This window comes from Bos javanicus, chromosome 7 (genome assembly GCF_032452875.1).
Source record: "Bos javanicus breed banteng chromosome 7, ARS-OSU_banteng_1.0, whole genome shotgun sequence".
Lineage (NCBI taxonomy): Eukaryota > Metazoa > Chordata > Mammalia > Artiodactyla > Bovidae > Bos > Bos javanicus.
Window position 1 is genome coordinate 20,036,603 of NC_083874.1, and position 15,437 is coordinate 20,052,039.

The window sequence follows — 15,437 nt, forward strand, 5'->3', positions numbered from 1 at the left end:
AGGGATCATCATCCAGTGGGGAAGACAAAGGGTTACAAATGGGGCAGGGGAGAGCAGGATACTGTGGAACCCAGAGTAATAACTGAGTTGGGAGGAGAGGGTGCTGAAAAGGCTTTCTGGCTGAGAATATTAAGCGCTGATGCTTATATTCTTTTTAAAAGTTTTTACTTTATCTTATTTATTTGGCTGGGCCAGGTCTTAGTTGTGGCATGCAGCATCTAATTCTATGATCAGGGATCAAACCCAGGTCCCCTGCATTGGGAGGGCAGAGTCTTAGCCACTGGACCACCAGGGAAGTCCCATGACGCTTAGATCCTTTTAAACATACAGCATATCCATTCTAGAGCTGGGGAGTCCCAGGAAGAGATGGGACTTGTCCCAGCAGGAGGAGCTCGGAGTGGATGGGGCCGGACCTGGATCCCAGCCTCTGGTTCCGGAGTGCAGGTTTTAAACCACTGCTGGTGGAGACCCGGAGGCCGGGGGAACTGCACCAAACGCTTGGAGGAACTTGAAATTGTGTGCGCGATGACCCAATCGTGGCGAGGGGTGCGGGGGGTGGGGGGTGGGGGAAGGCGTTGGAAGGAGGATGGAGAGGGGTCCAGACCGCTGGCCTCAGAGTCGCATGCACCTGACTCATGATGAGCCCCAAGGCGGTGTCTCGCTTGTGAAATGGGAGACTTGCTCCGCCTCCTGCTCTGCTGGGAGGAGAAAATCCACGTGGGCGCTTGGCACGGTCAGCGCTCATAAATGCCAGCTGGTGTTAATATTTTTATCATCCCCATTATCGTTAATAACTAATTAATTAGAACTAATGTGTCCTCTCTGCGTCGGACTGGGTCTCTCCAGGCCAGGAAATCACCGGGCCCCAGGCGAGGTCGGACTCGGACCGCTCTTCCACCCATCCGCGTCCCCAGCCCACCCCGTCTTCCTTGGCCCACAAGAGGCCTCGTAAATTTGCGGGCAGCCTGAAACGGCATGGGTCTTAACGCGCGAGTCTGATTAGGAGAGCCCTTGGCGTCGCCCCCCACCTGCGTGGGAGGGGGTCCGCAAACCAATGATAGGAACGGTGGGCGCTAGGACCCAGCAGCCCCGGCGGGGCTGAACCCGCTGGCACCCGGCGTCGAGAACCTATTTGCCCCCCGGGCCACGCCCCCGCTTCGTGATGATTGGCTTGCCTTCTCCGGCGTGCGGCTCCGATTGGCGAGAGTGGACGCCGCTCCCGAGATTCCCCTCCCCACCCGAGGTTGTCCCGGGTCCACCAGCACCACCGCTGCAAAAGCGCTCGGCGGGGTGGGGCGGAGGAGAGGCGCCCCTGGGAGAACTGGACGCGGAGATCCCGGCTCGGGGGTACACTCTGCCAGCGCCGGACGGACGGGCCGAGCCCGGAGCGCCGCCATGGGCCCGGGGCCCCCGGCGGCCGGAGCCGGAGCGCCCCTGCGACCGCTGTCCCTGGTCGCGCGGCTGAGCTACGCTGTGGGCCACTTCCTCAATGACCTATGCGCGTCCATGTGGTTCACCTACCTGCTGCTCTACCTGCACTCGGTGCGCGCCTACAGCTCGCGCGGCGCCGGCCTGCTGCTACTGCTCGGTCAGGTGGCCGACGGGCTGTGCACACCCCTGGTGGGCTTCGAGGCTGACCGCGCCGCAGGCCGCTGCGCCCGCTTCGGCCCGCGCAAGGCCTGGCACCTGGTCGGTAAGCCCCAGTCCGGCCTCCCTCATCCGACTGCCGGCCCCTCTGTCCCACTGCTCAGTCCTCTATCTGCGCAGCCCATGAGCCTTCCCATCGGTCCACTTGACTGCTCTGTAGTCTTTGTCTGTCTGTCTGATGGCTGCTGGGTGACCCGTGGAGCCTCCTCCATGTGACTCTGGGTGTGACCCTCTAGGGTCACTTTTCTTCATCTGTCTGACGCTCAGGGGCACCCTGAACCCTCTCTGGGTTGGATCTTCCTGCCAGTGCCTCCACTGTCAGTCTGTCTGGTCTGGCCTGACTTCTCTCTGTCTGTATGAGAGTGACCACCGATGGCAGCTCAGAGTTAGGTTGCCTAGAACCCCGTGTTGCTCTCTGTCCCCTCAGTGCACTTTGTCCATATGTCTTCTGCCCCATCTTGGGCAACGTGGCAATTGGTGACTTTGGGGAGCTGCCCTGGGAACTGGGTTGTGGGCTGGGTGAGCCAGAAAGGTCAGGATTCTGTGCTTGTCCTGCTGATGGGATGGGGTTCTGCAGAGAAGGTTATGGGGTTACCCTCTGTTCCTTCTGGGGGAGTTGCCTGGACTAGAGGGCTGTCTGAGAGGGGAGGAGGTAGGTATCACAGGGCTGGGAGTACCCTCCCCAGTGCACACCCCTGATAAGGCCCAGCTCCTAGAGTCCCTCCTCTGCCCGCCTGGACCCTGGGCCCTGAGATTAGCTGCGGGCCACTTTGCCTACTGTTCTCTCCCTGGCAGAAGTACTAGCCACATCCTGGCACTTGGGGCACGCCAGGCATTTCAGAAAGCAAAGCCAGGAATCCTGCCACTTATGAGAATTCAGGGTGGTAGCTTTTCAAGTGCCAGGAGGGCCGGCTAGTATCTCCCTGCCCCCTGGAAACAGTGACTGAAGAGGCAGTTATTTGCCCTGGGCCCTTGTGAGTGACATATTTGCAAGGTTCAGCAGACCTCCAGGTTGCCTGCAGGTGGCCGGCTTTGCTGTGTCTGCAGCGGCTTAGGGCTGGATTTCAGGTTTCTTAGACACTGAGCACGCTCAGGCGGTTAGACAAGCAGCCAGGGAGGGGAGCAGGTAGAGGCAGGTGACTCAGACCGCAGATGGAGGTGTCCCTCCACGGGCTCACATTGGGATCGCTTACAGAGCCAAACCCACAATCTCTAATGCAATTTTGTTCATAATAGTTAGGTAGACTTGTTGACACACACACCAAACAGGTCGTTCCTGGGCCAAAGAGGTGTGAGGACTCTTTTTGTTTTCTGGGATGGACAGACGAGACCCTTCTAAGGAGACGGAGCCTGCGGTGGGTAGGTGGCCCTGGCAGTGGATGCTGCCTGTGCCAGGGCCCTGGAATGGGACCTAGTAGCAGCGCTACTAAAAAAGCGACTTCCCCTTTTGTAATCAGAGGGCTGAGCTTCAGTGAGGGTCTCACCTGACCCCAGACCAAAATCTAAGTCTCCTAAACTGAAGGCTTTGTGTTTAGGCAAAACAGGTGTGGGGCATGGTGCCCCAACCAGATATCAAGGCATCTCCCTGCACCCTCCCCCTGCCTTGGGGTTAGCACATAGGAAGATCCAGAAAGATCTGTGGGGAGAGGAAGCCAGGGTGGCCCCTTGTGAGGCTTGATAAGGTGACTTGAATAAAGGTCACCTTGGCCACAGTGCCCACTTCCACTCTATTTTGCCCCTGAATCTGTGGGTAGTGGGGACGGACTTGATGTTCACCTTAATGAGCATCTGTGCTCCGCTTCTAGCCCACGGAGGACCCAGAGAGCACATGGGTACTCCTGTGGGGTCCAGGTTGGGGCAGGTGGGTAGACTGGACTTCATAAGGAAGAAGCAGAGCACTGGAGGGGGCATTAGCTTGGGGGTTTTGGAGGATGAATAGAAGTGTGTGTTTATGGGGCAGCATTCCAAGTAGTTGAAACAGCATTTGCAAAGGTGTGAAGTCTCATGGCTTTGAAGTTGCTGAGACAGGAAGTGGCTCAGAGTAGTAGGAGCTCCCAATTTCATTAACTCTTAATCCTCACACCCATCTTGTGGGGTATTTTCATTAGCTGCCTTTTCTGGAGGCAAAGGCCCAGAGATGTAAAGTCACTTCCCAAAGTTCCGCAGCCAGGCAGCCTGGGGCGCTGACAATGGTTAACTACCTGAGCAGTGGCAGGGTAGAGTCCGGCCACGGCAGCACATTCTTCTGACCAGAGTCTACAGTTCCTGTCTGGCCCTGAGTGGCAGCCAGACCTCCAGGCATCTGGAGGGGCCCGGGGTGCCCCTCCCAGGCACCAGTTCCAGAGAAATAGTGAGGGTGGTTTGGGTTTCAGTTCCCAATCCCTGGACTGCGGGGGCGGGCCCAGGGTCTGGGGGATGAGGTCACCTCCGGAGCCGGAGCCAGGGCAGGAAAGAGGAAGAACTGAAGTCTGACTCTAGGCCCTCCGGGGATGGGAGGAGAAGGGTGGAGGGCTGGACTCTTCGTTCCGTAGCTCACTCTGTGGGCCTCAGTTTCCTCATCAGGAAATGGGGTTAATAATAACGTGTACTGCTTTGGGCTGTAAACAGAGGCCACTGTTATTATTCACTCATTGAAAAGATCTTGGTGTGCCAGGCTCTGTAATGGGTGCCAGGGACACAGAAGTGACTTGGAGAGACCTGTTACCCACCCTCAGACAGACAGGCAGACAGAGAATTCCTGTGAGTGCTAAGGGATGTGAAGGAGAGAAAGCAGGGTTCGGACAGTGTCAGGGTGGGGAGGGGACTGCTGGCAATGGAGCTGGTGGAGGGGGCAGCTTTTTGGAGGAGGTGACATTTGAGTTGAGTCCCAAGGGATGGAGAGGAATGGGTCTTGCTCAGATGTCGTGGGGAGAAGCATTCCAGGCAGAGGGCACAGATGGTGCCAAGGCCCTGGGGCAGGAGGAACAGCTGGAGGCCCAGTACCTGGAGCAGAGCAAGCTGAGGGGAGGAGGGGGGAGGAGGGGAGGGCAGGGAGGGTACGGGGCAGGTCGGCAGGGCCTCTGAGGCCTCGGGAAGGACCTGTGCTTGTTCTGAGGAATTAGGGTATTTTCCAGGAAGAGGCCCCCTCATGCTCTGATGGGGACACTAGGGTTCAGGGAAGGCAGGGTCCAACCAGCCCCACCCAGCATCACCTGGTAGGAACTGGGAAGAAAAATCCTCCTTGGTGGGGAGACAGGAAGGGGAAGTGGTGGGCACTTCCCCAGGGGACCCCTCAGCGCTCTTTCAACTTGCTGCATGGCCTCAAGCTCTGCTTCAGTTTCTCGAGCTGTCACCTAGAGGGCGAGCTGGGGGAGTCCTGAGCTGGCATGGGGCCCCCCATTGCTGCTCCTTCCCCCTCGTGGTTCGGCATGTGACCTCCTCTGTGTGCTTCCCCGCCGCACACAAGGGGCAGGTAGCCTGGATGGGGAGGCCCAGCTCCTCTGTCCTGTTTGGGTGTGTGTCCTCAGGGGGACCCCTAGATCTGTCTGCCTTAGTTTCCCAATCGGTCACAGGGCTGTGAGCCCAGGCAGCCTGGGGCTCTGGCCCTCACTCACTGTGTAGCCGTGTCTGTGTTTGGGTCTGGCCCCATCCGGTTGCCTGGGAGGCCCAGGGCCGTTGGGAAGGCCTGCGATGTGCCCTCCCCATTCTGCTTGTCCACAGGCACCATCTGTGTCTTGCTGTCCTTCCCCTTCATCTTCAGCCCCTGCCTGGGCTGCGGGGCCGCCACACCTGAGTGGGCCGCCCTCCTCTACTACGGGCCCTTCATTGTGATCTTCCAGTTCGGCTGGGCTGCTACACAAATCGCCCACCTCAGCCTCATCCCAGAGCTCGTCACCAACGACCACGAGAAGGTGGAGCTCACAGCTCTGAGGTACCACCTTTGGGGCAGGGCAGGGTGGGGCAGGGGGCCCAGGGCAACCTATCACATCTGAGCTCTGCTTGGCTGTGTGGCTCTGGGTCTCAGCCCCAGAATGGACATCCGTCAATCAGTGTATCATTAAGCTGTTGCCGCGTAACAAATAGCACCACATCAGCAGCTTCAGACAGCACATACGGGACTGCCTCACAGTTCTGGCAGGTGAGGAGTCTGGCTTAGCTTAGCTGGGTTCTCAGCTTCAGGCTTGAGGCTGCAGTTGAGGTGTTGGCTGAGGTTTCAGGTCCCTCTGCCCCGCTTACGTTGTCATCATTTGCTGTGTTTGCGTCCTTTTAGAAGTCCTGGCGTTTGCTGCTGCTTTGTGGCCAGCATGAGAGTCTCTGATCTCAGGGACAGTGTGTGAGCCTTCTTCTTTCTGAGGGTCACTGGATTAGATCAGGCCCACCCAGGATGTGCTCAGTCGTTCAGTCGTGTCCAACTCTTTGCGACCCCATGAACTGTAGCCCACCAGACACCTCTGTCCATGGGATTTTCCAGGCAAGAATACTGGAGTGGGTTGCCATTTCCTTCTCCAGGAGGCCCACCAAGGATAGTCTGTCTTAATTACATCTGCAAAATCCCTTGATCTTTGCCATAGGATGTTATCTTAACATGGCCTGACATCCCATTGTATTCATAGGTTCCGTTCCCCAAAGGGAGGAGGTTAGATGGAGAGGAAGCAGGGCAGGGGGATCTCTGGGCATCTTAGCATCCTGCCTGTTACATGTGGGTACAGCTGGCCCCCAGCTCATCCACTGACTTGCTTAAAGGTGGCGATTCTAGGTGTGGTGGTAGCAGGAGCCCTTTAGAACACTTGTTGTGTGTGAGCACAGCAAACCATCTTTCATTCTCATGACAAGCCCAGGAGGTTGATTGACATGTACCCAGGGAGAGGGTTTGAGCAGAGCGGGGCCTGTGTCGGGGGATCGGACATCAGGAGGTGACTGTTGGGCAGGAGGGATGTCTCTCCTGCAGGTGGACGTTCAGGCATGAACGCTGGTCATGAGGCCCCGCTTGTCCGCAACCCAGTTCCCCATTAGGGCTGGGAGCTGCAGGCACTAACGGCATCGGGGGATTGCCCAATGACCAGGGCCCCCAAAGGCCCCAGCTGCAGGGGGCGGTCTGGGCTCATAGAAGTCAAGCTCCGGGTGCTTTCTACCCACAAGAGCTTTACCAAGCCTGCCTCGTGACTCTGTGGGTGTTCTTGTTTTAACTTTCAGAAAGGGAAACGGAGTCCCAGTGAGACCCAGAGGCTCCTTATCTGGTGAGGCCCTGGGGGACAGGGCTCAGGGGCTACAGGCAGGTGCGGGCCCAGGTGACTCTGCCCAGTTGAAGCCCAGGGTTTCTGAGTATCTCAGGTCTCTGGGTTGCAGCCCTGACTTGGCCCTGCAGGACCTCGTGGTGGAGTCTTGGTTCAGAGCAGGAAGTCTGATAACGTGGAGGCTGGGGAAACTGAGGCCAGCAGAGGATTTCCGGGGACTACCCGATGTGTTGGTGGCTGACATCATGTGGCCAGGACTTCCCCAGGCATGGCCAGCATCTCTGACTGGGTGACCGCCTGGGAAGGAAGCGGTTGTGTGGCTTCTGGGTGGCCTCTCTGAGGCCTGACTGTCCCGCAGGTACGCCTTCACTGTGGTGGCCAACATCACCGTCTATGGAGCTGCCTGGCTTCTGCTACACCTGCAGGGCTCTCCCCACACTGGCCCCACTGAGGATGTCAGCGACCAGCTGGGGGTCCAGGATGTGCCAGTGTTCCGGGTGAGCTGTGGGGGCTGGGAGGGGTGCTCCCAAGGTCCTGAACTTAGGGTTGGGGCCAAGTGTCACTGCTGACCCCTCTCCTACCCGGTCCCCAGAATCTCTCCCTGCTGGTGGTGGGTGTCGGAGCTGTCTTCTCACTGCTGTTCCACCTGGGCACCAGGGAAGGGCGCCGGCGGCAGGTGGAGGAGCCCGGTGAACACAGCCCCCTGTTGGCTCCCTCTACCACCCAGCCCTTGCTGCTCTGGAAACACTGGCTTCGGGAGCCAGCCTTTTATCAGGTATGACAGCGGGGAGAGGGGGGTCAAACAAGGTTGGGGTTGATGCTCCTCCCCCACCAGGGCCCTCACTGTGCCGGGCTGCAGGCAGAGATGGCAGACACTAGAGGAAATGTACCCCTTCCCAAGTCCACACCCAGGACAGACATTACTAATAGATCCCTGCCATCTTCTCCACCTGACCAGCTAGGCGGTCACTACTAATGGTCAGGTGCCAGCTGCAGGGTGGCGAGCTACAGGGTGACTCATCCTGACTTGCAGCCCTGCCCCCCTGCCCCATGCTCTGTGTGTTCCTAGGTTGGCCTGCTGTACATGAGCACGAGGCTCATTGTGAACCTGTCCCAGACGTACATAGCCATGTACCTCACCTACTCCCTCCACCTGCCCAAGGTGAGCTGGGTGGGCAGGCTGGGGCAGGGGTCCCTGCGCCTGCTGAGCCAGGCCCAACGTGCTTGTGCCCTCTCCACCCCACAGAGGTTCATCGCCACCATCCCGCTGGTGATGTACCTTAGCGGTTTCTGCTCCTCCTTCCTCATGAAGCCAGTGAACAAGTGCATCGGGAGGAATGTGAGTGGGAAGGTGGGGAGGGGGGTGCCCCCAGAACCTTGGCAACTCCGGACAGAGCACCCACATCCTACAGGAACCCCAAGATGGGAAACGAGTTGTAGAACCTGGGCTTTGAGCACACTGTGACCACCCACAGCCCTCTAGAGGTCAGGAGTGGGGGTAGTGGGTATGACTGAGGAACCAAACACTTCACTTGATTTCCTTTATTAACTCGTGTTGAGACATGAGTAGCCACCAGTCTCTAGTGGCAGCCATGACAGACAGCTTAGCTGTAGAACATGCGCTCCATGGATCACTCAGTATCAGCAGGCTCAGAACCTCGGAATTCTCTGAGGTCAGAGTGGGGGCTCCTTAGGGATGACCCAACTCAGTCCTCTTGTTTGCTGGGGCTGGGGGCCGGATTAGAGACCAGAAAGGGCTGGTGTCTGGCTCAGGCCTGCCCAATGAGGTGGGCCTGACGCCGGGCTGGGTGCTCTGCAGATGACCTACTTCGTGGGCCTTCTGGTGATTCTGGCCTTTGCAGCCTGGGTGGCGCTGGCAGAGGAGCTGGGCATGGCTGTGTATGTGGCGGCTGTGTTGCTGGGCATGGGCTGTGCCACCATCCTTGTCACCTCATTGGCCATGACGGCTGACCTCATCGGTCCTCACACGGTAGGGCTGCTGAGTGGGGCCAAGTCGAGGTTGGGGACTGGGCCGAGGCCTGGGGTGCTGACCCCCCTGCCTGTGTCCCCCTAGCACAGTGGAGCCTTCGTGTATGGCGCCATGAGCTTCTCGGACAAGGTGGCCAATGGGCTGGCAGTTATGGCCATCCAGAGCCTGCACCCCTGCTCGTGAGTACCTCATCCAACCATCGTCATGTCTAGTAAGGTGTGCCAAGCCTGTGTTGTATGCCAGGCACTGCCCGCAGACTATGGATTCCATGACTGACAGAAGATCCCAATACAGTGGTGGTGGCCTCAAAGTCAGGGAGACCAGGTTATTCCCCATTTCCAGCACCCATTTATTCAGAGTGGACAGTGTGTCCTGTGCTGGGCGCTGACAACACAAAGATGGGTTGGATGATGGGAGTGGACAGGGCAGTGGGAAAGCCTGGAATCCCTGTCATTCAGATCCTTAGGCCTTAGGGTTCCAGGCACAGTACTATCCAATGAATAAATATGTATGAGGGCGTGAAGGACACTACTTAGGGAGGCCCACTAGGGAAAGAGGTCAGGAAGGGCTTCCTTGAGGTGACATGGGATCCGAGACATGGTGGATGTCAGGGATTTCTAGGTAAATGGAGAGGAAGAGCCTGTGCAAAGGCCCTGAGGCAGGACCAGGCCTGGTGTGTTGAAAGAACAGTGGAGAAGGCCTGGGTGTCTGGAGAGTGAGGAGGCCAGGGCAGGGAGGGGATGGTGCAGGTCGTGCAGGGGCAGAAGCAGGGGAGGATGACTGCAGGAGTAGGGGGCTGGGGTGGGGGTGGCTCTGAGCCCTGTGGGCAGAGGAGGGGTGGGCCTGACTCAGTTGTTCACTGAGCCCTCTAGTGGCTGCTGGAAGGACAGATGGGGCAGTGAAGGAGGGAACGGGAGGGGACTAGGGTGTAGGGTGGTGGGGGTGGTGCTGGGCTGGACTGGGTTGGGGGTCCTGAGGGAGGACAAATGGGGAGTCTGGGATAGACTCTGAAGGCAGAGCTGACCTTATTGGGTGAGGTATCAGATGCTGGAGGGGATAAGGGGGTGGAGGGTGACCCCTGGCCCTGGCCTGAGTGCCAGGAAAGCTTGGGCACCAGCTGAGAGGAGTAGGAGGTCCAGCCTGGAGCCGGAGGGTACCTAGTGATAACTCTCACTCCCTCTTGCTCCTCCCCAGCTTGGAGCTCTGCTGCAAAGCCTGTGTGGCTTTCTACCACTGGGTGATGGTGGTCGTGACGGGTGGTGTGGGCGTGGCCGCCACCATGGCTCTGTGCAGTCTCCTGGTCTGGCCCATCCGCCTTCGGAGATGTGAGTCGTAGGCGCCCCCACCCCACAAAAGCCCCAACTAGTCCTGGGTGGTGGTAGGTCTGGGACAGCGGGGCCAGAACTGGCCGGCCCATCCCCCCAACCCCACTCCCACCGCTTTTCTTGCAGGGGACCCTGGAGCCTAGCCCTGACCCCACTCGGTGGTCCCTTGCCCTTTGTAAATTAACCTCGACTGTGAACATCTGATGCCCAGAGGCCTGGAGCAGCCCCTCCGCTCCCTCCCCTGCATTGTCCTGTCTCTGCCTGGCTGTGGGTGGAGGTCAGGATGGGTGAGGTCCCAGCAGCTTATCCCTGCTGGGGTAAGGGGAGGACACCGAGCTGGTGGGATTCTTGTGATTTGGTGTACTCCAGTGCCAACTCTTCCAATACTCCTGCCTGGAGGAGTATTGAAGTATTGAAAATCCCATGGATGGAGGAGCCTGGTAGGCTGCAGTCCATGGGGTCGCTGAGGGTTGGACACGACTGAGCGACTTCACTTTCATTTTTCACTTTCATGGATTGGAGAAGGAAATGGCAACCCACTCCAGTGTTCTTGCCTGGAGAATCCCAGGGACGGGGGAGCCTGGTGGGCTGCCGTCTATGGGGTCGCACAGAGTCGGACACGACTGAAGTGACTTAGCAGCAGCAGCAGCAGTGCCAACTCTAACCCACCTCCCACCGTCTGGATGATAGAGGTGCTTTGTGTTATGTGGGGCCGGATATGAGGGTCCTGGGTCCAGGGGCTGCATGGAGCTCAGCCCTGGCCAGCCAAGGGTTTCCTGGGTGCTGGAAGGCCCTGGAGGACAGAGCTGTCGCTGAGCCTGCCAGGAGCCCAAACCCTGGCCGTGGAGGCGTCGAGGATCCGCGTGCCTGGCTGGGGTCCCCGAGTGCAATCCCCTGCGCCCATGCCACTGCTGACCGTGAATAAAGAGCTGCCTGGGGCCAGGACTCCCTGCCTTGGCGGTTTGCCTGGGGCCCAGGGCGGGGCCGGAGTGGGCGTCTGTCTGCCCCTGCCTCGAGTTTGGTCACCAAGGTCTCCCTTTATCTGACTGCCCCCAGGCCTCGGCCCCAGAGGTGGACGGACGCCCAGGGCGGGTGGGAGTGGTGGCGCCTGCACCCCTGCAGAGCCGCCTCGGGCAGCAGCACGATCTTTATCAGTGACTGGGTGTATAGACAGGCGGGGGCCGCTGGTTGGTGGCGGGACAGTAGGGTTCCAGGCCCCACTGCCGGTAGTTCTGGGCGGTGTAGCGCGGGCGCTGGGGCGCTGACAGGTACCGCACGTAGTCAGACGCCCGCCATAGCGGTTCCACCCCGAAACGGTGCCTGTTGATGGCTGTGGGGCGGGGCCAGGACCCGGGTCACGGCTGGCCCCGCCCCCGGGCGGTCCCGCCCCGAGCCCCGCCCCCTGCCCCCCGCCTCACCGAATTCTTTGCCCCTGATGGGCCTGTCCTTCCACAGCACGCTTCCCCACCGAGTGCTGGGGTCTGTGTACTGGGCGGGGATGATGGGGTCGTACCAGGCCGTCTCCCGCAGACGCTGGGTGTAGGCTGCGGGGTGGGGGTTGGGGTCAGCTCCACACCTCCGGCCCCACCTGTTTTCCAGGCCTGGGGACGGTGGGGGAAGGTAGGGGCGGGAGCTCACCCGAGGGCAGGCTGCGCTCCCGGTGGCCATAGCACCCGTGCCAGCGGGCATAAGCCTCACGGTACGGGCTGTCCGGAGCCCGCGGGAGCGTGTACCAGGCTTCCCGGGAGTCCGAGTTGGTCAGGCCCGTGTACCACAGCTGGCCGGCCGCGTCGCGTCCCATGGGCGTGTACTTCCAGCGCGTGGCCTGTTTGATGGCCGGAGTCCAGCGGGGCCCCTCCTGGGACAGGTAGTCATCGCTGTGGGCAGGGGGCGGGAGGAGAAAGACTGAGCTTGCAGCCCCCCTGCCCTCCCTGGGCCTCTCTCCTCTTTGCTGGCATCTCGGTGCAGAGGCAGAGGCCCTGTCAGAGGTGCGGGAGGCTGCCCCCGTAGCCCCTCCTCCCTACCCCATCCTCCCCGACCCCCAGGAGCCTCTTAAATGTTTCTTCACCTTTTTTGCTTTTCTTGCCTCTACCAAGTCCCTTGTCCAACCTCACAGACCTGCAGGCCCTTTCCTCCAGGAAGCTACCCTGGCCTGGAAGTGTACTGGAAGTGGTCACAGCTACAGCTGAGTGAGTGGCCCAGGTTTACCTGTCACTGGTCTGGCCTGGGAGCCATGGGCTGGGGATCCAGGGAAAACGTGTGGAGGGGCCCAGGCTCCCAGGAAGTGCCCTCACCATTCCTCCAAGTCCCCAGGAGCACCTAGGTGCTAAGACTGGCTCACATTTAAAGAAGCACCTATGCCTCCTGTTCCAGGGGCCTCTGGTACAGAGCCTCTCCCAGGCTAGCACCTCAGGAGGGCTTCCCGGAGGAGGAGGTAACAGTGATGTGAGGCGAGCAGCTCGTGTAAAGGTCGTGGGGCAGCGGGGGAAGATGTAAGAACTGAGGCTGGCAGAGCCGGGGGAAGTGGAAATATGCTGATGGTGACACTAAAACCTCAAGGAGGCATCATTAAAACTAAAGCTCCCCTTCCAAACATCCCAGCAGCACCACTGCCCAAGGGACAGAGGTGGGCACCTGCGGTGACCTGGCAGTCTAGCTCCAGGGACGTGGGTGCCCCAGGGAATGAGGCTGTGACCCCAAGATGGTGCCAGCAGGGCTGCTGACTAAACCATCTCCTATGTGCCTGCTTGGGGTTCTCACCCCACAGGGCAAACTAGAAAGAGGAGAGCGTGGCCTGCTGTGTTTGGGGCACAGGTCTTGGGAAGTGGCCATGGGCTGGGTTTGCTGCTTGCAGGGAGGGGAGTTGCGGGACCCTCTGGCAGGCCCTACCCTTTTGAGCTACAAAATGAACTGAAACCACAAAGCGCACGTGGTTTGTGGAAAGGAATTTAAACAGTCTAAAACAACACACAATGAAAAGTGTCTGTGTCAATTATTACCTCAAAAAATAAAAACACTGCATTACAGCTGAAAGAAAAATGTTTTTTCCCTAATAAATGAAGCCTTCTCGGTCTAGAATCGAGAGACCTACTGGCATTTAAATAAACGTGTTGTGCCTAGTTGCTCAGTCGTGTCTGACTCTTTGTGACCCCATGGACTGTAGCTCGCCAGGCTCCTCTGTCCATGGGGATTCTCCAGGCAAGAATATTGGAGTGGGTTGCCATGCCCTCCTCCAGGGGATCTTCCTAACCAAGGGATGGAACCCAGGTCTCTTGCATTGCAGGTAGATTCTTTACCACCTCAGTCACCAGGGAAGCCCAGTGTTTAAATAGAGCACTGAAAAAAATTCATCTCCCATGCCAGCCCTGACCCCCTGTTATTCCCCAGCCCTCACAGCAGTCCTGTACTCATTGCTGTCCATTCCCTTGCAGCAGCAGTCTGTGCATGCACCCGTGTCCCACTGCACACCTGTGGGACCCTGCTTCAATTGAGGTGGCACAGCTTTTCTTAATTTTCTTGGAAATGCAGCACCCAAGGTACTCGCTCCCCTTTTTTTGAAAAGCTGGATAGTATACCATTATAGTTTATTAATGATTAATGGATCTTCTAGTGGGTTGAAGGTGTCACCCAAGTTCCTGTCCACCTGGAATCTCTGAATATGACCTTATTTGGAGATATGGTCTTAGCAGATTAACTCCAAGTGGGGCTTCCCTGGGGGCTCAGTGGTAAAGAATCCACCTGTGCCAATGTAGGAGACACGTGTGCAATCCCTGGTCCAGAAAGATCCTACATGCCGTGAAGCAACTAAAGCCTGTGTGCCTACTGAGACTGTGCCTTCAAGCCCAGGAGTCACAACTACTGAAGCCTGAATATGTGCTCCACAGAAGAACCTGCTGTAATGAGAAGCCCGTGCAGCAACTAAGACCCAGCACAGCCCAAAAAAGGGTCACGCTGGGTCAGGGAGGCCCTAACATGACCCTGATGCAGACTCCCAGTAAGGCAGGGGATCTGGACGGGCAGGGGAGAAGATCACGTGATGCGGAGGCAGTGTGGGTTATGCCTTTACAAGCCAAGGGATACCACAGACCGCCTGCACCCCCAGAGCCCAGAGGGTCAGGGGACAGGCGCCCCCTTGTGGCCTCAAGAGGCCCCCAACCCTGCAGACAGACAGCTTGGTCTTGACCTCGGCCCCGGGAGAGGGGAAGAGGGTGTATTCTGTGCCCCTTGTGGAGACTGGTCCAGCAGTGTGGGGTTCACAGGACCCTCTGCTCTGCTGGCTGTGTGCGTGCATACGCTGTGTGTGTTGTGCAGGTATGAACCACCACGTGACCTGCATCAACTCCTGCCAGGTCCCAAGCCAGGCACGGGTGGGAGGGGATGGGTGCAGGGAGCAGCCAGGTTAGGACAGGGGAGCCTTTATGGAGAAGGACTGAGGCTGGTGGGAAGCAAACCCGGGGAGCAGCACAGGGCAGCACATGCTCACCTGTAGAGAGGCGGAGGGAAATCCACTTCCAGGGTCCCCCGGGGGACACAGGGCCAGGCAGCCTGCCGCCTCAGGGTCTGCATGTCTGCCTCTGCGTGCCTGGGGGCTCCTGCCTCCAAGTCCTGTGGAGCCATTGTTGACAGCAACAAAGGCCACCCCAGTGTCCTGGCAACAGCTGGGCCTACTGGCCCCCATCCAAGCCACTGCCTCCCTCCCTCAGGAGAGGGGCCTGCCCGGGGCTCGGTCCACCCGCCTCTTTTCTGTCCCCCAACACCCCCACAGGGGCATCTTGGAACAGAACCAACTTTCTGAATTTCCCTTCCACAATCTCAGCTCTACCTTCTCCCCACATCCAGTCCTTTACCCAGTTTGAGAGTCTGCACACCTGTGTTCACAATAGCACACACCACCACAGCCAGAGCGGAAGCAACCCAAACACCCACCAACCGCAGAAGAGAAACCCCAAGCAGGGTCCTTCCGTGCTGGGAACATTTCTCAACACAGAATGGAGTGATACACTGACACGACCCTAAAAACACGACGCTCAGTGAGAGAGGCAGACACAGACGGGCACACAGGATGTGACTCCACTGATGGGAAACATCCAGAACAGGCTGATCCACAGACACAGAGAGTGGGTTCCTGGTGGTCAGGGGCTGGGGAGGGGGAAGGGGGGGGGTGACTGCTGATGGGGATGGGGCTTTTCAGGAATGTAAATTCTGGAACTGAACAGTGATGATGGTAGCACAACAGAGTATACATACTAAAAACGTTCTAAA

General features: G+C 58.7%; 2 protein-coding genes across 5 annotated transcripts; one reads left to right on the plus strand and one right to left on the minus strand.

Annotated features, from left to right (window-relative positions):
* The first annotated feature begins 1,247 nt into the window (after positions 1–1,247).
* MFSD12 (major facilitator superfamily domain containing 12) lies at positions 1,248–11,118 on the plus strand. Of its 4 annotated transcripts, none has more exons than XM_061422690.1 (10): positions 1,248–1,693; positions 5,347–5,557; positions 7,219–7,357; positions 7,453–7,635; positions 7,930–8,022; positions 8,107–8,199; positions 8,680–8,850; positions 8,935–9,029; positions 10,045–10,175; positions 10,302–11,118. In XM_061422690.1, the coding sequence occupies exons 1-10, from the start codon at positions 1,396–1,398 to the stop codon at positions 10,316–10,318; spliced, it is 1,431 nt and encodes a 476-aa protein (XP_061278674.1). In that variant the 5' UTR covers positions 1,248–1,395; the 3' UTR covers positions 10,319–11,118. The 4 variants fall into 4 exon arrangements, with proteins under 4 accessions (XP_061278674.1, XP_061278673.1, XP_061278677.1 ...); XM_061422689.1 differs by having other exon boundaries at positions 1,252–1,693; positions 8,940–9,029; XM_061422693.1 differs by lacking the exon at positions 8,680–8,850 and having other exon boundaries at positions 1,252–1,693.
* Positions 8,388–14,983, minus strand: TEKTIP1 (tektin bundle interacting protein 1). Its single transcript, XM_061422701.1, has 4 exons — positions 14,659–14,983; positions 11,814–12,052; positions 11,594–11,719; positions 8,388–11,505 (listed from the first exon to the last, which is right to left on the minus strand). Exons 1-4 carry the CDS (start codon positions 14,790–14,792, stop codon positions 11,327–11,329), a joined length of 678 nt encoding a protein of 225 aa, XP_061278685.1. The 5' UTR covers positions 14,793–14,983; the 3' UTR covers positions 8,388–11,326.
* Between the last annotated feature and the right edge of the window lie 454 nt (positions 14,984–15,437).